Genomic DNA, 26,233 nt, shown 5'->3' on the forward strand with positions numbered 1-26,233 from the left:
AGAAACATGAAAAGGTTGAGTAGAGACACTTCAGCAGCAACCCCAAGATTTAGTTGTTATAGATGTGGGACTGGACACCTGTAAATTTAAGGAAGCAGAATGCCATTACTGCCATAAGAAAGGTCACATAGTAAGGCAATGCAGGACAAAGTTGAAACAGCCCATAAAGCAGCAAACCAACATGACTGAATTAACAAATACAGCAGAACCGGAAGCTGCTGACACTGACATTTATTTCCTATATAAATGTCATGGCTGTAAAAACCAAACCTGTCACTGTCACAATCCAAGTTAATGAGAAGCCACCAATAATGGAGGTAGATACGGGTGCCTCAAATGCAGTGGTGGGAGAGCACACTTTCAAATACCTTAATGAAGGTAGACAGCCATAAAGCTGGAGCGGATAACCGTTAGATTAAAGACATACACTGGAGAATCTATCCAGGTAAAGAGCATCACCACAGTACCAGTGTCTTATAGCCAACAGACAGCCCAGTTGCCTGTGATAATAGTGAAAGGAGAAGAACCCAGTCTTTTAGGCCGAGACTAGTTACAGAAGATCGAACTTGACTGGTTGGAGATATTTCACCTGAAAACAGGAGGAGTTCCCGACAAGGAAATACGACATGGCATTTCGGGATGAATTAGGGAAGTTAAAAGGTGTGCAGGCCAAGATATGTGTGGAACCTCAGATGACACCACGTTTCTTTAAGGCCAGACCTGTGCCTTATGTGTTGAAGGAGAAGGTGGATGCAGAAAAAACTGGGCATCATCCAACCTGTCCAATTCTCAGAATGGGCAGCACCCATAGTTCCAGTGATTAAGCCTGACCAAGCCATAAGCATTTGTGGGGACTATAAATTGACCATGAATAAGACAGCAAAATTAGACAAGTACTACATTCCAAGGATAGATGACTTATATGCAAAGCTGGCTGGAAGCAAGTCCTATACAAAATCGGATATGAACTATGCCTACCAACAATTAGTACTGGATAGCACGTCGAGAGAACACGTGACTATTAACACACACAAGAGTCTCTCTCAGTAGACTCGCCTACCTTTTGGAGTGTCATCTGCATGTGCTATTTTCCAGAGAACAATGGGGAGTCTTTTGCAAGGACTTCCCCGAGTGGTAGTATACCCAGATGATGTTCTGATCAGAGGGTTAACCGAGACCGAACACTTGGCCAACTGGAGGAGGTGCTAAGGAGGTTCATGGAAGCCAGCATACAGTTAAAGAAGGAAGAATGCACACTTCAAGCACAAGAAGTTACTTACTTGGGTCACAGGATGAACGCCATGGGTTTGCATCCAGTAGAAGAGAAAATTCAGGCAATAAAAGATGCACCCTCACCGTCCAATGTAATCAAACTCAAATCCTTACAAGGTACGATCAACTACTATAGTCACTTCTTGCCTAACTTATCAACTGTGTTGGTACCATTACACTTGTTGTTAAAAAACAATCACCATTGGTCATGAAATTCACAACATGAAGAAGCTTTTATGAAAGTAAAGAAACTGTTACATTCATCATGTTTATTGGTAGACTATGACCCATCAAAAAAGAGTTGGCATTAACATGTGATGCCTCTCCTTATGGGGTAGGAGCCGTGTTATCACATAGAATGGGAAATTGATCAGAAAGGCCCATTGGCTATTTCTCAAGGACCCTCTCCACAGCCGAGATGAGTTATTTCCAGCTAGAAAAGGAAAGTTTATCGGTAACATTCGGAGTGAAGAAATTCCACCAGTACCTACATGGACAACATTTCACCATTGTGTCATAAACCATTAATGGGTTTATTCAGCGAGGGTAAGGTCATTCCGCCAATAGAATCAGCAACAATACAACATTGGGCTCTGATATTATCTGCGTATGAGTATACTTTTATGTACCATCCTGGCTTACACATTGCAAATGTGGATGCACTCAGTCATCTCCCGTTACCAGGTAACACTGTACATGCTCCAGTTCCACAAGAAGTTGTGTTAATACTGAATTTCTTGAATTCTTCGCCTGTGTGTGCAAAGTAAATTAAAAATTGGACGAGCAGAGATCCAATATTGTCGAAAGCCAGAGACTTTGTTTTGCAAGGATGGTCAAATTTGCCTGTATCTGAAGATTTGACACCATTCCATGCCAGAAATACAGTTGAGCTGTCAAGATGGAATTTTGTTGTGGGGATCAAGAGTTGTCGTTCCATCACAAGGTTGAGAATGACTCTTGACAGAGCTTAACAGTGCATATCCAGTCAGACAAAAAATGAAAATGCTTGCATGAAGCTATGTCTGGTGGCCAGGCATTGAAAGTGACATTGAAAGCATGGTCAGTCACTGTCTCCATTGTCAGCAACAACAGAAGTTGCCTGTTTCAGCTCACCTGCATCCGTAGAAGTGGCCTGGTCGACCCTGGGTTAGACTACATGTTGATTATGTAGGGCCATTCTTAGGTACCATGTTTTTGTTGATTGTAGATGCACATTCTCAATGGATGGACGTATACGAAGTCAAATCGCCAACATCGAGCACAACTATTGCGAAGCCGCGTCACTGTTTTAGTATACATGGCCTACCTGAAATAGTCATTTATGATAACGGTACAGCCTTTACCAGCACAGAGTTTCAGAAATTCATGAATATGAATGGAATCAGACATATTAAAACAGCCCCTTAACATCTCTTATCAAGCAGTTTAGCCAAGAAAGCTGTACAAACTCTCAAGTCTGGTATGAAAAGGTTATCATAAGGTGCTCCAGAATCTCAACTTTCCTGCTTTCTTTTTAGTTATCATACAATTCCACATCTGACGACGTCAAGAAAATATTTTCCTTCTGGTAATAACCTTTGCATATTTTCTAATGTACTGCAAGTTAGGCTGTTGGGGTTGTAGATATGGTAATTGGATTAAGAGCTAAAGAGCTACAGAGCAAGGGTCTAAAGCCAATAGCAGTTTTGATATTTTAATGAACCAAGAGGAACTTCAATCAGAGTTTTAAATAAAGCAATAACAGGGATAGTTTTGAATTGAGTTGTCTTAGTTCAAAGGGGGTACATGAGGGTTGTAAAAAAGGTGTAAGGAAATAAGGTAAATATAGACTTGTAAAAAGAAACTTAGCCTAAGAGCTAAAGAACAATTTAATCAATTCTGAGAAGAAAGCATTTCTGAAGAGATTGGATGAAACAATAGAGAGATCAAAGGGGAGGAACACATTTAAGGAAATACTGAAGCCTATGTGAGGGGGTAGCTGGTCAGGTCTCCTAGAAGAGTCGGTCGGTGCAGACTCGATGGGCTGAAGGGCCTCTTCTGCACTGTGATTCTGTGAAGAGCAGGGTAGCTGGTCTGATCTCCCAGAAGACAGGATAGCTGGGCAGATCTCCAAGAAGACAGATGTGAACAAGGCCAGACCTGAAGGCCCAGTTGCTGTCAGCCTCAGAGGATACCCCAAGGAAATAGGCACTGTGTGGTAAAAATTACTGGAATTCTATAGATTTTGAAATCTATATAGTTGCTGAACAGAAAAGGGAAAGTTAGCTCTGAGGGTAGTTAAGTTAAGATCTGGTGGAGCTGTTTTAATGTACTGTGTAAAGCCATTCTGGTGTTTACATGTAATTGTGTTTTTCCCCTTTTAATAAATGGTTACTTTACTATAAAATCATCACAAGTAGTCAGGGACATCATTTCCTGATTTCAGAACCTCTCTCCATACTATATAAATTGCAAAAACAATTTTGGCAGCTGTTTCAAGTTTCCCTCCGGGATTTGGGCAGCTCGGCATTTACCTTCAGCCGCAGCATAACAAAATTGGGGGCTCTTTGCAGGATATTAAAAGAATAATTCCTTAATTGTTTTTAAATTCACCAATTCCAAGCCGATGAGGATGAGGAGTATACTGAACCAGGAGTGGTATTGTGAGATTTTAAAGTGGGAGACTGCAATATGGGCTTTGGCAGTTGCTCAGACTTGTCTGGGAGTTGAAGTTATAACCTTGCTTGGTTTATAAAAGGTAACTAAAGCTAACTGAAGCTAAATTAATGGAATTGGCAGATAAGTTACAATTAGGATTACTTGCAGGGGTAAGGAAATCAGATATAATTGAAGGTATACCACAACATTTGAAACTGGACGGAATATCCGAGAGACCAAGTTCTCCAAGGGGCGGGTCATTGGAATGGTCTCAAATTGAGTTGAAAAGAAAAAGATGAAATTGGGGGAAAAGGAGGGGGAACGAGTATTTCAAAAGGAAACAGGCAGAAAGGCAGAAGAGAGAAAGAAAACAGGAAAGGGAATTAGAAATGGTGAGGTTAGAAAAGGGGGAAAGAGTAAAATAGAGAGACAGAGATGGCTTAAAATGCTGGCAGTTAAAAAAAAGACACCAGAAGGTGAGGAAGGACTTATTTCCAGATTAGAACCCAGTAGGGAGATGTTTAAATTTGTTCAAGCTCTTCCAAAGTTTGAAGAAAGAGATGTTGAAGCGTACTTTATTTCATTTGAAAAGATAGCCAAACAGATGAAATGGCCAAAAGGAATTTGGACATTGCTTTTACAGTTTAGGTTGGAAGGTAGAGCTAATGAGGTATATGCATCACTGTCAGAAGAACTATCTGGGGAATATGATGCAGTGAAGGAGGCTATTTCGAGGGCCTATGAGTTGGTTCCAGAGGCATACAGACAGAAATTTTGAAATGTGAGAAAACAGCCTAGACAGACTTATATTGAGTTTGAAAGAATCAAACAAAGTAATTTTGACAGGTGGATAAGGACACTAAAAATAGAGGGGACCTATGAAGCCCTTAGAGAAGTAATTCTTTTTGAAGAATTCCTTCAGTCGTAAGAACTCATGTGGAGGAACAAAGGGTTAAAACTGCTAGGGCAGGCAGCAGAGATAGGAGATGATAATGAGCTGGTCCATAAATCAAAACCTTTTTTCAACATCCTTTTAAACCTTAGAAGGATAGAAAATAGGAAGGTGAGAGGAATGTAGGTCAAGGAAGAGAAGGAACAGCTGGAGATTCTAAGGAGACTTCACCTCAGACTAGGAAGGAAGGTGCTGAGAGTGGAAGGGCTATAAGAAAGCTTAAATGTTTTCATTGTAATAAGATTGGCTATATGAAGTCAATGTGCTGGGGGTTACATGGGAAACGTTTGGAATAGTAGGGACTATGAAAGGTACTGTAAAGTCAGGGACTTTTGAACAAGACAAACCGATAAGGTTTGTTCAAGCAGAAGAGCAAGCACAAGTATTAGCCAAAAGGTGTGAAAATGGGTTCACAGCCTATTCAAAGGAATGTTGAACAGCAGGTTGCAGACATGTTTAAACATTTCATCTGTGAGGGTAAGGTATTTGTGTACAAGGTGGAGTTGGCAAGGATATAAAAACAGAAAATGCTGGAAAAACTCAACAGGTCCATCAGCATCTGTGGAAAGACTGAGTTAACGTTTCGAGTCCATATGACTCTTCTTCAGAGCTAAAGAGAAGTAAAAATGTGATTAAATTTATGCTGTTTAAGGTGGGTGGAGCAAGTGCAGCTGGATAGAAGGCCAGGGATAGGTGGAGGCAAAGGAGAGATTGACAAATATGTCATAAACAAAATGTCAAAGGGGTGTTAATGGTAGTGGTACTGGCTAAAGGAGATGCTGATAGTGGCATTAAGGTCTGAAAGCAGAATGTGGTTATAGCAGAACAAAGGTAAGCACTCTGGAAAGAACAACATGAACAAGTGACAGATGGCCCTAGTGGGGGTGGGGTGGGGGGAGGGGACAGTGGTGGGAAAAAAGATCAAAAATAGGATAAAAGGATACAATGAATAAAAATGAAAATAAATAAAAGTAAAAGTAAGTGGATAAAAAATAAAAATGAATATTGAAAAAAGGGGATAAAAATGGGTGAGGATGGAGGAGAGAGCTCATGGTCTGAAGTTGTTGAACTCAATGTTAAGTCCGGAAGGCTGTAAAGTGCCTAATTTGGAAGATGAGGTGCTGTTCCTTCAGTTTGCGTTGGGCTTCACTGGAACTCAGGTGAAGTGATTGTAGGAGTAGTGGAGAAATTGCCTATTTCAGGAGTTCATAGATGATGGTGATGCCTACTGTAGTTGAAAAGCCTGTGGCAAAGCAATCCACAGAAGTGTTGCAGGAGGAACATCCTGGGCAGCTCAGCATTTACCATCAGCTGTGCCAGAACAACTACGGGTTCAACATAGAAAATAGGAACAGGAGTAGGCCATTTGGCCCTTCGAGCCTGCTCCACCATTCATTATGATCATGGCTGATCATCCAACTCAATAGCCTGCTCCTGCTTTATCCCCATATCCCTTGATCCCCTTCGCCCCAAGAGCTACATCTAACTCTTTCTTGAAAACATAAAATGTTTTGGCCTCAACTACTTTCTGTGGTAGCGAATTCCACAGGCTCACCCTCTGGGTGAAGAAATTTCTACTCATCTCAGTCCTAAATGGTCTGCCCCATATCGTCACACTGTGAACCCTGGTTCTGGACTCCCCCACCATCGGGAACATCCTTCCTGCATCTACCCTGTCTAGTCCTGTTAGAATTTTATAGGTTTCTATGAGATCTCCCCTCATTCTTCTGAACTCGTGAATATAATCCTAACCGACTCAATCTCTCCTCATGTCAGGCCCGCCATCCCACGAATTGGTAAACCTTCGCTGCACTCCCTCTATAGCAAGTGCTTCCTCAGATAAGGAGACCAAAACTGCACACAATATTCCAAGTGTGGTCTCATCAAGGCCCTGTACAATTGCAGCAAGACATCCCTGCTCCTGTACTCGAATCCTCTCACTATGAAGGCCAACATGCCATTTGCCTTCTTTACCGTGTGTTGCACCTGCATGCTTACCTTCAGTGACTGGTGTACAAGGACACCCTGGTCTCGTTGCACATTCCCCTCTCTCAATTTATAGCCATTCAGATAATAATCTGCCTTCCCTGTTTTTGCTACCATAGTGGATAACCTCACATTTATCCACATTATACTGCATCTGCCATGCATTTGCCCACTCGCTCAGCTTGACCACATCACACTGAAGCATCTCTACATCCTCCTCACAGCTCACCCTCCCACCCAGCTTTGTGCCATCTGCAAATTTGGAGATATTATATTGTCTGAATTATTGTTGAAACGCCGCCTACGAACACAGTTAAGCCTGGTGTTTCCAAATTTAGAGGGGAAGGTAGAGCGGAATCAGAGTAATCAAAAATTGAACCACAATATACCTAGCAAAGCTTGCAGTGTAGGTAACTTGGTATTCATGCAAAATTTTGGAAGTGGACCTTGTTGGGTTCCTGGAACCATTGTCTCAGAGACTGGCCCATTATCTTTCCAAGTACAAGTGGAAGATAGAATATGCATCATACTCGTGCTAGAAAGACATTCCAACAATCAACTATTCCGCCTGTGATTAATGTCGAACTGTCAATTCCTGAGGTGACAGATCAACCTAGAATAGACATGCCTGATGTCTCTGTAGAGTTTCCAAACCCAGAACTGCCACTTTCTAATGATGTGTCTCATGCTGCAATTCCAGATTTTGTTGACCATGTTGAGGAACCTCCAGTGGTAGTGCTACGCCGCTCTGGTATAAGGAGAGCACCTCAGAGACTTGATCTTTAATTACCTGAAGTTGTATATATGTCTATGTTGTTGGATATTCAAATGTTTCCCTGTAAGTAGAAATTGTAAAAAAAACTGAAGGGGGAGGAAATGTAGTAACTGATGATATAACCTCTCCTGCTGTCTTTCAGGGGTCACGTGATGTTCCTGGGGCTCCGACCAATGAGCCATAAGCCTGGACAATCCATGGGGTGGGGCTTCCTGACAAGATTCCTGATCGCGCACATAGCACCTGAAAAGCTCTCTGTAATAAAGTTTATCTGTTTCTTGTTGAAACCTATCCATTCCATTAAGTCATTACAGCAGTCCTTTCCCTGCTCTGAGGTTACAGTTGTGGCTGCAGCTGGTGGCAGATTTTCAGTGATGACATTCTTCCTGAAAGCACAGACATCTCACACATTGTTCACTGTTGAGCTTCATATAGGAGAATTGCTCCCTGAACACACTGAGCAGATATGGCCTTCTGCTCTCTCTTCCAGAAGTTTGTCCCACACTACATAGTCTCTGTTCATTCTCCCAAGTTCTGCTGTATACTATGGTAAATACCTAGTAGTGCACCCAGGTCTAAAGGAACTCGCTTGTGCAGAAACCTTGAAACCACTCAAACGTTTTTCACCTCTGATTGCTGGACTCATGATGTCAAACATCTGTTCACCTGTGCAAGGGTAAAAGAGTGTGGAACTGGAACATTGAACTCCAAAATGGCACTGCTGGTATTAAATCAGCATTGTACGCTGATTGATGTCATGATCTGCCTACTTGGCATGTGCATAATACCTTCAACCAATGTGGCATGGTTAGATTTGTCCCACACATGGAACTCGGGCATAAGTAATGCCCACAGAATTGATGAAGATGATCCTAATCTCTCATCCACTGTTCCTGCAATATTTCCTTTTAATTATTTAGGAGCTAAATGAAATTATAAAATTGAAACCCACATGAGGTTTGTGAAGTGTACAAAATTTTGTGTGATACAGCAATATATTTCCAAGTCACTATCCTGGCTTGGAAATATATCGCCATTCCTTCACTGTTGCTGGGTCAAAATCCTGGAACTCCCTTCCTAACAGCACTCTGGGTGTACCTGCGGTGGTTCAAGAAGGCAGCTAAGCACCACCTTCTCAAGGGTAATTAGGGATGGGCAATTAATATTAGCCCTGCCAGAAACATGAACCCACATCCCATAAATGAATAAAAAGTTATCCGACTGTTAATATCCATGGAGATATCACTTTTGAGGGTGTAACATAGTTATACTTGTATGTTCTTACTGGTTGTGTTCAGTGAGAGGTTTCAGTTCAACAGTGTTGGGTTGATGAGTCCCATTTGGTGTAATGCTTGGTACTCCTATCTGTGTGGAGGAGGGAAGTTGATCAGGGTGGGATTCAAAGATCCAGCTGGAAGTTCCCTTATTGATTCAGTTGGTAACACACTTGTCTCTGAACCTCAACATTCCAGATTCAAGTTCCTCTCCAGGGCTTTAGCACAAAACTCAAGACTGGCACTCCAGTGCAGTATTGAGGGTGTATTGCATTGTTGGAGGTACTGCCTTTTGTAGGAGATGTTGAACCAAGACCCCACCTGCATCTCCCTGCTTGGGTAAATGTACAAGATCCCAGGGTACTTTTTCAAAGAAGAACAAGGGCGTTATCCTTGGGTCCTGGCCAATATTCATCCTCAATCAATTTCACAGAAAGACAAATTTTCTGGTCATTGTTATATTGCCCTCATGCTGCTGTATGTTTTCATGGAGACTACCAAGTTCAGGAATAGCAGGAGGTGTTTCCAGGCTCTGGTCTGAGAAATGGAGGGTGTACATACGTTATTTGGGCAGTACTTGCTTCCATTCCCAACTAGATGTTTTCGGGGAAGACTTGTTGCAGGTAATGGAATCTCATTCTGCAGTAGCACTCAGAAGTTTGGAAGATTCAGCTCAACTTTCTCCCTTAAAGAATTGTCACATGGAAGTTCTTTTGACTAAGTTACTCATGTGAGGCTATTAAGGAATTAAGAATTGGCTTACAACAGAGTAAATAGAAATGGAAAAACTCAGCAGGTCTGGCAGCATCGGCGGAGAAGAAATCAGTTAACGTTTCGAGCCTTCATGGCCCTTCGGCAGAACTGAAGCATAGTTAGAAGAAGGGAGAAATATAAATTGGTTTAAGGTGGGTGGTGGTGGGGGGGGGGGGGGGGGTAGAGAGAGACATTGAGGGTGTGGTGATTGTGGAGATGAGCAGATAATCAAAAGATGTCACAGACAAAAGGGTCAAAGAGGTGTCGAAGGTGGTGACATTTGTCTGAGAAAAGTGCTAATTAAGAATGGAAGACAGGATATTCAAAGTACAGCTCTAGTGGGGGTGGGGTGGAAAGACTAACAAGGTTTTAGTTTAGATTTAAAAATAATGGAAATAGGTGGGGAAAGAAGAATCTATATAAATTATTGAAAAAAAAGGGGGGGTGGGGAAGAAACGGGGTGGGGATGGGGGGAGGGGGAGTTTAAGATCTAAAGTTGTTGAATTCAATATTCAGCCCGGAAGGCTGTAAAGTGCCTAGTCGGAAGATGAGGTGCTGTTCCTCCAGTTTGCGTTGGGCTTCACTGGTTCCAGTGAAGCCCAACGCAAACTGGAGGAACAGCACCTCATCTTCCGACTAGGCACTTTACAGCCTTCCGGGCTGAATATTGAATTCAACAACTTTAGATCTTAAACTCCCCCTCCCCCCATCCCCACCCCGTTTCTTCCCCACCCCCCCTTTTTTTTCAATAATTTATATAGATTCTTCTTTCCCCACCTATTTCCATTATTTTTAAATCTAAACTAAAACCTTGTTAGTCTTTCCACCCCACCCCCACTAGAGCTGTACTTTGAATATCCTGTCTTCCATTCTTAATTAGCACTTTTCTCAGACAAATGTCACCACCTTCGACACCTCTTTGACCCTTTTGTCTGTGACATCTTTTGATTATCTGCTCATCTCCACAATCACCACACCCTCAATGTCTCTCTCTACCCCCCCCCCCACCACCCACCTTAAACCAATTTATATTTCTCCCTTCTTCTAACTATGCTTCAGTTCTGCCGAAGGGCCATGAAGGCTCGAAACGTTAACTGATTTCTTCTCCGCCGATGCTGCCAGACCTGCTGAGTTTTTCCAGGTAATTCTGTTTTTGTTTTGGATTTCCAGCATCCGCAGTAGCTTTTAGCTTTTTGTTTTTAAATAGAAATGGAATGGATAGAAACCTCTGCCCTGGAAATTATAATTGGAGCCCCGTTGGAATGAGGTGTCAGCTTGGGGCTTTTAGCTCTAAGTTGAAAGTTCAAACCCCATTCGAGGGAGTTGAGCATATAGTTCACACTGTCGTATTCTTCATGCACTTTTGTGCAGTATTGTTGAAGGTTCTGGCATTTGGCTGAAATGTTATACCAAGGCCCTATCTAAACTCTCAGGTGGATGACAAGGTCCCATATTATTATTCTAAGAGCAGTGGAGTTTGCCATTGTGTTCCGGCCAATATCTATCCCTCAACCAACATCACCATACCAGATCATCTGATTGCTCTGTGTGGAAGCTTGCTGTGTGTAAATTGGCTGCTATGTTCCATACATTGCAACAGAGGTGACACTTAAAAAGTACTTAATTGGCAGTTAAGAAGCTATGAGATGTTCTGAGGTTGTGAAAGGCACTAGAAATTTCATTTTTTCTCAAACCATTTACTATTTACTGTTCTTGTGATCAAAATGTAATATGGGTGTCTGCAGTTATAACAAAGTCAAACATGATAATGGCACAAAACCGGTAACAAAAAAGTGATCGATTACTTTGAGAGAAAATTGGATCAATTAAATAGATTGGTAAGAAATGGCAATGGAAGAAATGTGCCAGCTTGAATTTGGGGGGTGGTGGTGTGTGGTTGTTAACAAAGAAGAGTTCTTGCTCAAAAAAGGATTGGGTACAAATGAATACCATTTTGAAATAGGCTAGAGGGAAGAGGACCAAACTGTAAAGAAAGAGAATGCCTTTTTCAAATGGTTGGCAACTGGATGGGATAATGTAACTCTCATATAGGCCTGAAGAAAGGCAGAGTGTCTGTTAACTGGGCGGGGTCATGAATGGAGAAATGAGATATTGAGAAACTAATGTTCTGGTTACTCTGTTGAAATTCTAAATGTATCAATGAATCCTGGACAGATATTGTGTATTGGATTGTGTAATCTCACACATGCTCCACATGCGTTTCTGCTCTTTTTAAAAATTCCATAATGGGATGTGGGCATCACTATCAAGGCCATTTACTGCCAATCCCTAATTAGTCTTCAGAAGTTAGTGGTCAGCTGTCATCTTGAACTATTACAGGCTTTGTGTTATAGGTGCATCCATCGTGCTGTTAGGAGGGGAGTTCCAAGGTTTTGAACCAGCGACAGTAAAGGAACAGCGATATAGTTCCAAGTTAGGATGATGCATGGCTTGCAGGGAAGTGGTGTTCCCATGCATCTGCAGCCCTTATTCTTCTTTGTGGTAGAGGTCCCAGGTTTGGAATGTGCTGTCAAAGGAGGCTTGCTGATTTGCTGCAGTGCATTTTATATATGGTACACACTGCTGTCACAGTGCATTGGTAGTGGAGGGAGTGAATGTTTAAACTGGTGGATAAGGCACCAAGCAAGTAGGGCAGCTTTGCCCTGGATGGTATCAAGCTTCTTGGAGCTGCACTCATCCGGGTAAGTGGAAATATTCCATCACACTCCTGCAATGCACCTATAGATGGCAGGCAGGCTTTAGAAAGTCAGGGGATGAGTTACTGCCAACAGAATTCCCAGCCTTTGATCTGCTCTTATAGCCATGGTATTTGTGTGGTTGCTACTTGCCACTTATCAACCAAAGTCTGAATATTATCCAGACCTTGTTGCACATGGGCACGGGCTGCTTCATTATCTGAGGAGTTAGGAATAGGACTGCCTGAACACTATGTCATTATCAGAAAACACCATTACTTCTGATCTGATGATGGAGGGAAGGCCATTGATGAAACAGCTGAAGATGGTTGCACCTAGGACACTGCCCTGAGGAACTCCTGCAATGATGACCTGTGGCTGATGATTGACCTCTAACAATCACAACTATCTTCCTTTATGCTAGGTATGACTCCAACCAGTGGAGAGTTTTCCACCTAATTCCTATTGACTTCAGTCCACATGCCTGGATGACTGTAGCTCCATCAACACTCAAAAACTCTATATCATCCAGGACAAACAACCCACTTAACTGGCACTCCATCCACCATCTTAAACATTCATTCTCTCCATCATCAACAGGGCTTGGCTGCAGAGTATAGCATCTAAAGATGCACTGCATAAACTCGGCAAGGCTTCTTCCACACCTTCCAAATCTACAACGTCCACAGCTAGAACAAGAGCAGTGGTTTAAAAAGGTCGCTTACCACCAACTCGTCAAGTGCAATTAGAGACAGTAATAAATATTGGCCTCACCTGCTGACTTCCAAATTCCAAATGATTAAAGAAGATCATGTTTGTCTTTATTTTTGGATAACTGTTAAAACATACTCAGAATTCCAGAAAGCTTCCTTTTAGCTATTTTGTGTAGAAGAATACTAATCACATACATTTCTTCAGTGATAATACGACTTTGCGATCCCAGTGTTTTGAAAAGTAAAACAGGCTTATGCATGAGTTTGTAGTTCCAAAATTCTAGGGTACAGAATTTTTTGTGACTTAACCCATTTTTAAATTACTACAGATCAAAATCTTGTGCAGCATATACATTTGTTTCTATTCAAAAACAGTGCTTCCTGCGGTCTATATTTCCCATAACTACAAACTAGGTGGCTATATGGAGCAAGTTATGAATTTTGAAATAAAAGCAATAAGTGTTGGAAAACCTCAGCAGGTCAGGGAGGTCTGACATGGGCTCGAAGATAAAATATGGGAAGAGATAAAATGACAAAAGGGGTGATAGTGCAAGGCAGATTTTTCTTTTCCCACCTATTTCCATAATTTTTAAATGTATTTCCACCCATTGTTTATTTCTACCTTTTAGCCTTTTTAGTATTCCTTCACCCCACCCCCAATAGGGCTATCTGTACCTTGTTTGTCCTGCTTTCTACCCTTAATTCGCACATTCCTTTAGATAATATCACCACCTTCAACACCTTTGTCCTTTTGTCTGTGACATCCTTTGGTAATCTCCACCTATTACTGGCTTCTTTTCCCAACACCCCCCCCACGCCTTAAATCAGCTTATATTTCACCCCTTTCCTATTTTACTTAGTTCTGTTAAAGGGTCATGAGGACTCGAAACGTCAACAGTGCTCTTCTCCGTCGATGCTGCCAGACCTGCTGAGTTTTTCCAGGTATTTCTGTTTCTGTTTTTGAAATGGGGGCTTGCCTTTTCTCACCGTCTCTGGGGGAAATCGCGCACGGGTATAATTAAAGGCAGAACTCTACATTTTAAAAAGGTACAAACCTCAGTAACTAAGGTCGAGGTATATTGTGATTTGTCATATACCCATCCTTCTTCACATGCTACTGTCGATTGGCTTCCGTGTAACCGTATCCAATCGATATCCTTATCTGGGTTTGGCTTGTACATTTTACATTGCTGATAAGACCCATTTCTTCCCTCCGGAAGAGTCAGGAACAATTTTTCTTCTTCGGCCAGACCAGCACTGATGTTTAAGATCCAATTGGTCTGACAGAAATGTTGGACATTCGCACCAGTAAAAACCTGAGCAAGCAAGTGGAGACTGATGAATAAATTTGGCAAACAGATCAGCACCACCAAACGTTTCTGAAATGGGCCAAATTCCCCCACAGCTTTGAGAATTTCTCCAAAATCACTCATCTCGTCTCCCTTCTTAACCGTGTTTACAACAGGCCGCACACAAAGTGTGCGCTGTAAAACAGCGACTATATTAATGCTCAATCACAGATGTCTACAATTAACCAGTCTCTCAATTTCAGTTAATCGTTACTACGATGAATAACAAAATGAAAGGATGCCAACTCAGGACATAGATCAAATTTGTATATTTGCTGAGTTAAGGACAAACTGAAATTACAGGTTCAATTGTGTTTACAAAGAATACGCAACTGCAAATAGTTCAAAGATGCCAGTGATCCTCCAAGGTTCTAATTCAAAAAGCTTAACTTATTTTTATTTCATTAGTTTTTTTAAAATTTAATTGATTCATGAGATGTGGCTGTCACAGGCAAGGCCAGAATTATTGCCCATCACCAACTGTCCTTGTGAAGGTGACGGCAAATCACCTTGGACTGCTGCAGTCTGTGTGGTGAAAGTATACCCCACTGCTGTTAGCGATATATTTCCAAAGCTGGATGGTGTTTGACTTGAGGAACTTGCAGGCAGTGGTGTTCCCAATGCCTGCTGCCTTTGTTCTTCTAGGTGTTAAGATTGAGGGTTTGGAAGGTGCTGATGAAGAAGACTTGGTAAGTTGCCAGTTGGAACTAAATCTGTGATTGCTTAAAAAAGTGTGGCAATTATTGAAGGGAAGCTCTGGGTAAGTGATTTATTCCAAAACACATTAAGAAAATAACCAATAAGATTATAGACTGATGAAATCCCAAGCACACCACAAACTAAGTTGACATTGTTTCACATCCAACAGTCAATTAATAACCTAATACAAACATTGTGTTAAAGCAAGGGAGGCCAAGCTTTTGATTTCATATGCCACTTCAATTCATACCACAGAACCTCAAGGGTCAGATGGTAATAAAGAACAAAGAACAAAGAAAAGTACAGCACAGGAACAGGCCCTTCGGCTCTCCAAGCCTGCGCCGATCATATTGCCCGTCAACTAAAACATTTTACACTTCCGGGGTCCGCATCCCTCTATTCCCATCCTATTCATGTATTTGTCAAGCTGCCTCTTAACCACCACTATCATACCTGCTTCCACCACCTCCTCTGGCAGCGAATTCCAGACACTCACTATCCTCTGCGTAAAAAACTTGCCCTGCACATCTCCTCTATAGTTATCTCCTCTCACCTTAAATCTATCTCCCCTAGTAATTGACTCTTCCACCCTGGGAAAAAGCTTCTGACTACTCTGTCCCTGCCACTCATAATTTTGTAAACTTCTATCAAGTCACCCCTCAATCTCCATCGCTCTATTGAGAACAATCCAAGTTTCTCCAACCTCTCCTCATAGCTAATAATCTCCAGACCAGACCTCCATCCTGGTAAACCTCCTCTGCACCCTGTCCAACACCTCCATATCCTTCTGGTAATGTGGAGACCAGAAGTGCACACAATATTCCAAGTGTGGCCTAACCAAGATTCTATACAGCTGCAGCATGACTTCCCAGCTTTTATACTCAATACCCCTGCCAATGAAGGCAAGCATGCCATATGCCTTCCTGACTACCTTATCCACCTGCGTTGCCACTTTCAGTGACCTGTGGACCTGTATACCCAGATCCCTCTGCCCGTCAATGCACTTAAGGGTTCTGCCATTTACTGTGTAATTCCTGCCTGTATTAGACCTTCCAAAATGCATTACCTCACATTTGTCCGGATTAAACTCCATCTGCCATTTCTCCGCCCAAGTCTCCAACCAATCTATATCCCGTTGTATCCTTTGACAATCCTCTTCACTATCTGCAACTCCTCCAACCTTAGTGTCGTCTGCAAACTTACTAATTAGCCCAGTTACATTTTCCTCCAAATCATTTATGTATACCACAAACAGCAAAGGTCCCAGCACTGATCCCTGCGAAACTCCACTAGTCACAGCCCTCCATTCAGAAAAGCACCCTTCCACTGCTACCCTCTGTCTTCCATGACCAAGCCAATTCTGTATCCATCTTGCCAGCTCACCTCTGATCCCGTGCAACTTTACCTTCTGTACCAGTCTGCCATGAGGGACCTTGTCAAAGGCCTTACTGAAATCCATGTATATAACATCCACTGCCCTTCCATCGTCGATCATCTTTGTCACTTCCTCGAAAAACTCGATCAAGTTAGTGAGACACGACCTCCCCTTCACAAAACCATGCTGCCTCTCACTAATATGCCCATTTGCTTCCAAATGGTAGTAAATCCTGTCACGAAGAATCTTCTCCAATAATTTCCCTACCACTGACGTAAGGCTCACTGGCCTGTAATTTCCTGGATTATCCCTGCTACCCTTCTTAAACAATGGAACAACATTGGCCATTCTCCAGTCCTCTGGGACCTCACCCATAGCCAGTGAGGATACAAAGATTTCTGTCAAGGCCCAAGCAATCTCCTCCCTTAGTACTCTGGGGTAGATCCCATCTGGCCCTGGGGACTTGTCCACCTTAATATTCTTCAAGACGCCTAAACCTCCTCTTTTTTGATCTCAACATGATCCAGGCTATCTACACACTCTTCCCTAGACAAATCAACCGCTAAGTCCTTCTCTTTGGTGAATACTGATGAGAAGTATTCATTTTGTATCTCTCCCATTTCTTCTGGCTCCACACACAGATTCCCACCTCTGTCCTTGAGTTTCCCTGGCTACCCTCTTGCTTTTTACATATGTATAAAAGGCCTTGGGATTTTCCTTAATCCTGGTTACCAGTGACTTTTCATGACCCCTTTTAGCCCTCCTGACTCCTTGCTTAAGTTTCTTCCTACTTTCTTTGTATTCTCCACGGGCTTCATCTGTTCCCAGCCTTCTAGCCCTTACGAATGCTTCCCTTTTCTTTTTGACTAATCTCACAATATCCTTCATTATCCAAGGTTCCTGAAACTTGCCATGCTTATCCTTCATCCCAGCAGGAACATGCTGGTCCTGAATTCTTATCAACTGACGTTTGAAAGCCCCCCAAGTCAGTTGTTGATTTGCCCTCAAAAATCTCCTCCAGTCTAGATTCCTCAGTTCCTGCCTAATATTGTTATAATTAGCCTTCCCCCCAATTAAACACCTTAACCCGAGGACTCCTGTTATCCTTATCCACCAGTACCTTGAAACTTACTGAATTATGGTCACTTTTCCCGAAATGCTCTCCTACTGAAACTTTGACCACCTGGCCGGGTTCATTCCCTAATACCAGGTCCAGTATTGCCTCTTCCCTAGTTGGACTATCTACATATTGTCTCAGGAAGCCCTCCTGGATGCTTGTTTAAATCCTTGTCCTTTTTGAAAATCTAAGTACACCATATCCCCAGGTTCCTCTTTATCCACCTTGCTTGTTAATTCCCCAAATAACTGTTAAATTAAACATGATTTCCCTTTCACAAAACCGTGTTGACTCTGCTTGATCCCATTATGATTTTCTAAGTATCCTTAATAATGGATTATAGCAATTTCCCTATGACAGATGTTAGGCTTACTGGCCTATAATTTCCTGCCTCCTGTCTCCCTCTTTTCTTGAATATAGGTGATACAATTGCAATTTTCCAATCCGCTGGGACCTTCCAGAATCTAAGGAATTTTAGCAGATTATAACCAATGCCTCTACCATCTCTGTATCCACTTCTTTTAGGCGTCTAGGATGCAGGCCAACTGGTCCTGGGGACTTGTCAACTGTTAGGTCTAATAATTTTCCAGCGCATTTTCCCTGGTGATGGTGATAGTTTTACATTCCTCCCTCCCTTTCACCTTTAGATTTTAAAAAACAAAGGAATGTTCCCTCTTGTGGGGGACACTAGAGCTACAGGACACAGTGTAATAAGAGGTTTCCCTTTGGAGATGAGAATTTTTTTTCCTCAGAGGGGTATTAGGAGCAGGCCATTCCACAGACTAAGTCCTGTGTTCCATTGTCCATCTTTGGTGCATAAATCCTAAATCAGAAACCTATGAGATATCAGTGCAAAAAAAGCCCTTTCGAAATCACCAGGATGGCAAATTTGAAACATCAATTAAGCACCATCACCAACAAATATCATTTTACTTGCCTGAGCTTCAAAAGCTACAAGTAGCCCATAGCTATAGTTTAGATACCCTGGGTTAAAACATTCAAATAGAGAAAAATGGACATTCAGCTCAATAGGAGCTGGAGAGATAAAGTCCAGACTCTAAGACATTGTCAGGATGTGACCAGGGCACCATTTGTTGTATGATACTGTGTGTATGTCTGCATGCCATTGTAATATAAAGGTGCTCAGCAAGGCAAAGGTTAACGTGTGACTGCAGAAAAGCACTGCTCACGGTATGAGGAATGGAGGCACAGAGAGCAGTCTAGAAAGACCACTCTAGAAGCTGCCTAACTGCTTAGCAGCAGCACCATGTATGACTATGTACAGATCCCAGGTACAGATTAATAATAAATGGTTCATGTTTAAACATATAAGTCTCAAAATCTCATTGTTGAGACATCAAATGAACCTATAACACGACATGGTGATCAGCGATGGTACACATGATCGGTGGTAATATGAAAGGTGGCATTTTAAACGATGAACCCAAGATATGAGAAACTAAAAACAGCTGAAGCCTGACTAGCGAGACATACACCTAAGGAGAAAAATTGAAGAAACAGTTGAAAAAGCTTAGCAGTTGTGGAATCCGACAGAGTGAATGCAAGTCCATTGCAAGACTCCCGAGTGATGCAGAGTAAAAACGAAAAAAACCTGGTCAGATCATGGGTGAGCAAAAAAACAAAAAAATCCATGAGTGATGCAGTGTGAAGAATACTGGTCAGTTCACAAGATGGTGAGCAAAAATTACAAAAAAGCTTGCATTACAGAATAGGTGGCAGTCCCAGAGGCTCAGAAGATTGCAGCAGTGTTGGCTGTGCTGCACTTAAGTTTAAAAAAAGTTATATAAAAATTGGCTGGCATAGCAAAGAGTGAACCCTGCAGAGCACAGTAACAAAAAGGGAAAAGCCTGCAAAGCTTAAGAGGAAGGGAAACCTTTTCAGTCAGGTCCCGGAACAATATTTGGTGAGACATTAAAAGGCTTTGACAGATAATTTAAACTCCAAGTTGTGAAGAGTGCAGACCCTAGAAGAAAGTCTAGCACATCCTCAATAGAGCGCCGAGGGCAACAAGAGACCCCAGAGAGAGGACAATTCCCACTAAATTTCTGAGGGCAACAAGAGATCCTAGAGAGAATGCAAAAGACCCCAGCAAGAGGGAGACAGAAGACCCCGGTGAGAGGGAGACAGAAGAACCCAGAGCAAGGGAGGCACTATTCAATAAATCACAAGATGGTTGCCGACCACATCAGCGCAATAAAATGCACAATCCAAAGAGTTTAGTGCAAGAGAAAGAAATGGCTGAGAAGCAAACTATGCAAAAAGGAAAAGAAGCTGTTCTACAGGAAAATGTTTGCATCAGAGCTGAACTGGGCGATTTAAAGCAAAAGATTCAAGCTGAGTGTATACCTCTGAAAATGCACAACAAACTGAAGCCTTCAATGAACTAAGCTGTTCGTGTTCTGAACAAATAAATTTCAAAGACAACACAAAGGTATCAGAAGGAAATAATGACCCTTAATTCCACAGTTGGCAAATCAAAGTGGGAGTTGGGAAAACTCAACCAGATGAGCAGCCAGGCAAAACAGCAGGCAGAAAAGACACACAAAGAAGTTTCGACACTGAAGGACCCCTCGGAGAATCAATATGTAGCTACAGAAAAACGAGGAGCTAAAAAGGACATTGAATATCACTTCAGAAAAAGCTGCATTGGAACTATCAGTAGCAACAAAACGCACAGAATGAGTTGGCAAGAGGTCAACAAGAAACTAAACAGTTGAAAGAACAGTTGATTGTCCTTCAAGATCAAATGCAAAAGGAATGCTTAACCATTCAGCAACATGAAGAAATGAAGACTGTCTTAAACAGTAGAATGGAAGAACAGCAGAACAAACTTGAGGAGACTCTGCTGAATTACAGGAAAACTCAAGATGAAGCAAGCAAGCTTTGCAAAGAAAAGTAAACACCTTCACGCTCTGCAAGAATCCCTTAGGTCAAAGTTTATTCTTCTGGAAAATTACAAAGCAGCAAAATGGATTTAACATCACTCTAAGCGAACTGAAGAACCAGTTGGCAGAGAAGATTCAGCAATGTTCCATATTCCAGGAGGAAGCCAAAAGCTACAAGAAAGAGATTGAGGAGCTGAAGAAGCAGTTGAATGAAAATGAGGAGGCATTGAAAGGAAAATCCAAGCTGCGAGTGGATAATGAAGCCATGAGTAGCACAATTACAGAACTGAAACAAGACTTCGCTGGAGACGGACCCGGCCAACAGTGAAACCAACGTGAAAGGGCCAGGATTTTCCGGCCTGGTCATGGGCAGGACCCGCCGCGGGCAAGGCAGTGCCCCAGCCAGAAATCCATTGACTTGCAGTGGGACCGGAAGATCCCGGCGGTGGGTGGGCGCAGAAAATCCCACCCACGGATAAAGCTCTGTTGCAGACAAGAGAAAGAAAAGACAGAAATAAGATTGGAAAATGTAAATCTGATACTGAAGTGCTAGGAGCTAGAAGGAAAAGCTGAGCTGGATGAAAGGATTCATAATCTTGCAAAACAATTTGAAAAAACAGCAAACAAACGTTTGGCTGAAATTGTTAAACAAGTGAATATGAAGGTTCCATTTGCAAAGTGTATATGTCCAGCAATAATATGGCAGACACCACAGAAAAAGAAAATTCAAGTCCACTCTAGGAACAAACGAAGTGCATATTCCCTTCAGAAGGAACAGGGAAAACCCACAATGTCTGAAAAAAGCAACTTGAAGGAGTGGAAAAAGCAAATCGAATGGAGTTAACCAAGTACCAGAAACACAGAGTAGTACACAGAGTACTACTACCATTCCTCCAAATGTGACAGAACGAGATGTGGAAGAACTGCCCAGCCTCAATACCATCTGAATTTATAAAGTCAGGGACTTAAGGTGGAGGAGAAGGGATAGTAAATAAAGATTGTATTGTAAACAGTTATACTCAGTTGGAAGGGAGGAAAGTTTTCTTTAGAGAAAGGGGATGTTGTATGTGCCTGTATGTCATTGTAATGTAAAGGTGCTTGGCAGAGCCAGAGTTAACATGTGCCTGGAGAATAGCAGCACCCATGGTACGACGTATACAGTCACATGGTAATAAACAGAGAACAGTCTAGAAAGAACACTCTAGAAGCAGCCTACTTGCATGGCAGCAGCACCATGCATGATATTAACTGGGATCTGTACATCGTTAAAGATTAACAATAAATGGTTCATGTTTAAACATACAGGTCTCAAGATCTCATCGTTGAGAAACCAAATGAACAAAACACCATTAACAGAGGACCTTATTCCAATCTAGTTACATATTTTTGAGATAGGATTTTGACATCAGCTGGCACTGTTCCTCAGTCGCAACCTTAGAAAAGAATCCCAGCTGTTATGTTTTACCTTTTCTCTAGCCTCCAATGTAGTGTTTGCTACAGAGTAAGATTGAAATTGAGTACCAAATTAGAGGAAGGTTTTTGTGTTGCTAATGACCTGAACCCCTAGAAACTGGACTGTAGCTATCCAATTTACATAGGTGGCTTTATCCAACAGCCTAGGCTAAAGTAGAACCCAAATCTCAAGGAGAAAAAGGCTTTACATTCTTATGGCTATTAATGCTCCCCCTGCTGAAATGAAACACTATGTATGCTTAGTGGTCCAACCTTTTTAAGAACCACTAAGGAGCAGTTTTAACCATAAAAATATGCTACCTTTATCAATGTAGAGACTATCTGCCTTTTCATTTCATAAAACCAGTGAAGAATAAAGCAGACTTAAACACCCAAACTTGCTCATACACATTGTACACAGGAGTTTATTTAACCATAAATGTGCTTTTTGTGGTAATGGTTATCACACATCCAGCTCTTTCCTTGCCAACACACTTGCTGGCCATGGTCTCAGTTTCCTTAGGAAAAAATATATTTCCAGGTGACTTAATAACATTTTGTTAAGCGGGGGGTGCTACAAGACTTGTCTGGTCTAATCAAATTATTTACAATGACAAGTGGTTTAAATCCTGGATGCATTTAGAATACCAGGAACTTTGGATTCAATTTTTCAAATTGGGATTGTTCTTTCCCAAAGATTTACCATCCTGTGCTGAAAGGTTTCCTCCGACTCATCACTGTAAATTGCAAAAGGGCACCAGATGCCAGTGACCTCAATAATCCACAGAAAACACGTGCATTTATATAGCACCTTTGCTGACCTCAGCTAATCAATCATTTTGAAATCTATTAACTGTTGTAATATGGGGAAACACAATAGGCTATATGTTTACAACATGTGTCACAAATAACAATGAGATAAATGAATAATTAAACTTTTTAATGAAGTTAAGGAATAAATGTATCAAGGACAATTCTCATCTTAAATAGTGCCTTAGTATCTTTTACATCCACCTAAGGAGGCAGACACAAGCCTTCGTTTAATATATTATCCAAAAGTTGGCACTTTTACCAGTGCAGAATTCACTTAAAAACCTTCTGAAGTGAAAGCGGCTTGCATTTGTATAGCTGAGGAAGAGTCATATGGACTTGAAACATTAACTCTGTTTCTCGCTTCACAAATGCTGCCAGACCTGCTGCGTTTTCCCAGCATTTTTGTTTTTATTTCAGATTTCCAGCATCTGCAGTATTTTGCTTTTATCTTTGCATTTATATAGGCCTTTCTTGACCTCAGGATGCCCCAAAGTGCTTTACAGCCAATGAGGTATTTTTAAGTGTAGTCGCTGTTGTAATGTAGGGAAGGCACTTACCAGTTTCCACATAGCGAGCTTCCACTAATAGTAATATGGTAATAACCAGATAATCTGTTTTTGTGATGTTGATTGAGGGATAAATATTTGTCATAACTTGGCAGATAACTCCCCTGTTCATCTTCAAAAAGGTGTCCATAGGATCTTTTATATCCACCTGAGGACAGGGAGGACCTCGGTTTAACTCCCTTAGCACTGCACTGGAGCATAAGCCTATATTTTTTAGTGCTCAAATCTGGGAATGTTAATAAATATCGTGCGCTTCAGTCCTTGAGACTGTCCAAACCTCTGAAGAGAATTGCGATGATGTGGTATTAGAATGTCATACTTCGAAGTTTTTAACAAATATTGAATCGTTCAGGATTAATGGGACTTGTATTACAGAGAATATGCAGCCCAGAAACAGGCCATTCAGCCCAACTAGTTTGTGCTGGTGTTTATACTCCACACAAGTCTCCTCCCATTCCACCTCCCTCTTTTACCATACGATTTTGATTTTCATTGCTCTCATGTCTAGTTTCTTCTTAAAAGCATCTAAACTATTAACCTCAACTACTTCTGGTGGTAGTGAGTTCCACATTCTAATCACTCTGAGTAAAGAAATTACCCCTTACTTCTCTATTGGATTTCTTGTAACTATCTTGTATCTATGGCCCTTAGTTTTGGATTCTCCCAAAAGTAGAAACATATGCTCCACATCTACCCCATTCGAAATATTCACCATTCTAAGGACCTTTAATCAGGTCACCTCTAAGTTTTCTGTTCTAAAGAAAAAAGATGCAACTTGTTTAATCTTTCATGATAACTGTAGTCTCTCAGCTCTGATACCATCGTTGTAATTATTTTTGCTGTGGTTGTACTTTCTCCAGTGCTTCTGCTCATTGTATAATAAGGAGACCAGAACTGTGCACATTAGTCTTATTGCAGTCTGACCAGGAAACTATACAAATTTAATATAACTTCACTACTTAAAAACTTCGAAGTATGACATTCTAATACCACATCATCGCAATTCTCTTCAGAGGTTTGGACAGTCCCAAGGACTGAAGCGCGCGATATTTATTAACAAATCCCCGTACATTGTTTGCATTTTAATTTTTCTGCTGCTCGATATTGCCTCTTTTAATGATTTGTTCACCTGCATCCCTAGATCCCTCTTGCTCTTTCTACCCCAAGCAACTTTTAAAAAATTTTCTTAGTGTCAATAACCAGAAGCATTGTTTCAAAACATTTGTCAAAAGAACCAGAATCGACAGGAGAACTTTTCATGCAACAAGTGGTTGGAATTCACAGTTTTACAGCGGAGACCAATTGGCCCATCGTGTCTACACCAGCTCTCCAAATGAGCCATTGACCTAGTACCATTCTCCCGACCACTCCCCATAGCCCTGCACATTCTTTCTTTTCAGTTAACAGTCTAGCTCCCTTTTGAATGCCTCGATTCAACCTGCCTCCATCACACTTTAAGGTAGTGCAGTCCAGAACTTAACAAGTCGCTGGACGATAAAGCTTTCTCTCATGTCACTTTTGCTTCTTTTGCTAATTACATTAAATTTGTGCCCTCTCATTCTCAATCCTTTTACAAGTGGAGACAGGTTCTCCCTATTTACTCATGACTAATGAGGCTAATGTGCACAGTTCTGGTCTCCTCATTATACAATGAGCAGAAGCACTGGAGAAAGTACAACTACAGCAAAAATCCCTCATGATTTTGAACACCTCTATCAAATCTCCCCTTGGCCTCTTCTTCAAGGAAAACGGTCCCAACTTCTCCAATCTATCGTCATAACTGAAGTTCCCCATCCCTGGAAACTTTCTTGTGAATATTTTCTGCACTATCTCCCCAGCCTTCACATCTTTCCTAAAATGCAGCACCCAGAAATGAACACAATACTCCAGCTGAGGCTGGACTAGTGTCTTATACAAGTCCAACATAACCTCCTTGTTCTTGTACTCTATGCCACTATTAATAAAATCTAGAATACTGTATGTTTTATTAACCGAATTCTCAACCTGCCACCTTCAATGGCTTTCGCACATATAGGGTGGAATTTTCCATGCTTGCTGGAGTCGGGCGTGTTTGGTGGCGTGAGCAGACAATAGGGCGCGATTGGTTTTACGACAGCGAGAAACCAGTTCGCGATCATCCGCTCCGCCAGCCGATGGTGGGCCGTGTTTCCCGCCATTAGACGACAGGAGCCTCATTGTAATACATCAGCGTATCATCACTAGGCCTGCCAGCTGGAATTGTTGCCCCCCGCCTGAATGTCTGTCCACATTGGTGGGAAAACTCGCCAATGTGTTTCATAAGAATAGAATATTTTTAAAAGGTTTGAAACTTGTAAACGTTGATCTTCAGAGAGGCTTGGGTGTACTCGTACAAGGAACATAAAGTTAGCATGCAGGGTACAGCAAGCAATTAGGAGGACAGATGGCATGTTGACCTTTTATTGCGAGGGGTTTGGAGTACAGGAATAAAGAAGCCTTGCTACAATTGTACAGGGCTTTGGTGAGACCACACCTGGAGTACTATGAACAGTTTTGGTCTCCATATTTAAGGAAATAGTTTCATTGGAGGCAGTAGTGTGAAGGTTCACTAGATTGGGATGAGAGGATTGCTCTATGAGAGACTGAGTAAACTGGGCCCATATTCTCGAGTTTAGAAGAATGAGCACTGATTTCATTGAAACATAAGTTTCTGAAGGGGCTGGACAGAGTCATGCGGACTCGAAACGTTAACTGTGCTCCTCTCCACAGATGCTTCCAGACCTGCTGAGTTTTTCCAGGTATTTTTGTTTTTGTTTTAGACACTGAGAGGCTGTTTCCGCTGGCTAGGGAATCTAGAGCATGGAAGCACAGTCTCAGGATAAGGAATTGATTATTTTGGACTGAGATGAGCAATTCTTT

The 26,233-nt window shown here is 41.7% G+C and overlaps 1 protein-coding gene across 1 annotated transcript in view; it reads right to left on the minus strand.

Moving 5' to 3' along the window:
* Positions 1 to 14,635, minus strand: part of slc22a13b (solute carrier family 22 member 13b) — a 67,348-nt gene extending 52,713 nt beyond the window's left edge. Inside the window, exon 1 of the mRNA XM_078541244.1 lies at positions 14,114 to 14,635. Within this exon, the coding sequence (XP_078397370.1) occupies positions 14,114 to 14,491 (378 nt within the window). The 5' untranslated portion in view covers positions 14,492 to 14,635. The remainder of the gene's footprint in view (positions 1 to 14,113) is intronic.
* Positions 14,636 to 26,233: the final 11,598 nt, after the last annotated feature.

Source organism: Cetorhinus maximus, chromosome 4, assembly GCF_964194155.1.
Source record: "Cetorhinus maximus chromosome 4, sCetMax3.hap1.1, whole genome shotgun sequence".
In the NCBI taxonomy this organism is placed as follows: domain Eukaryota; kingdom Metazoa; phylum Chordata; class Chondrichthyes; order Lamniformes; family Cetorhinidae; genus Cetorhinus; species Cetorhinus maximus.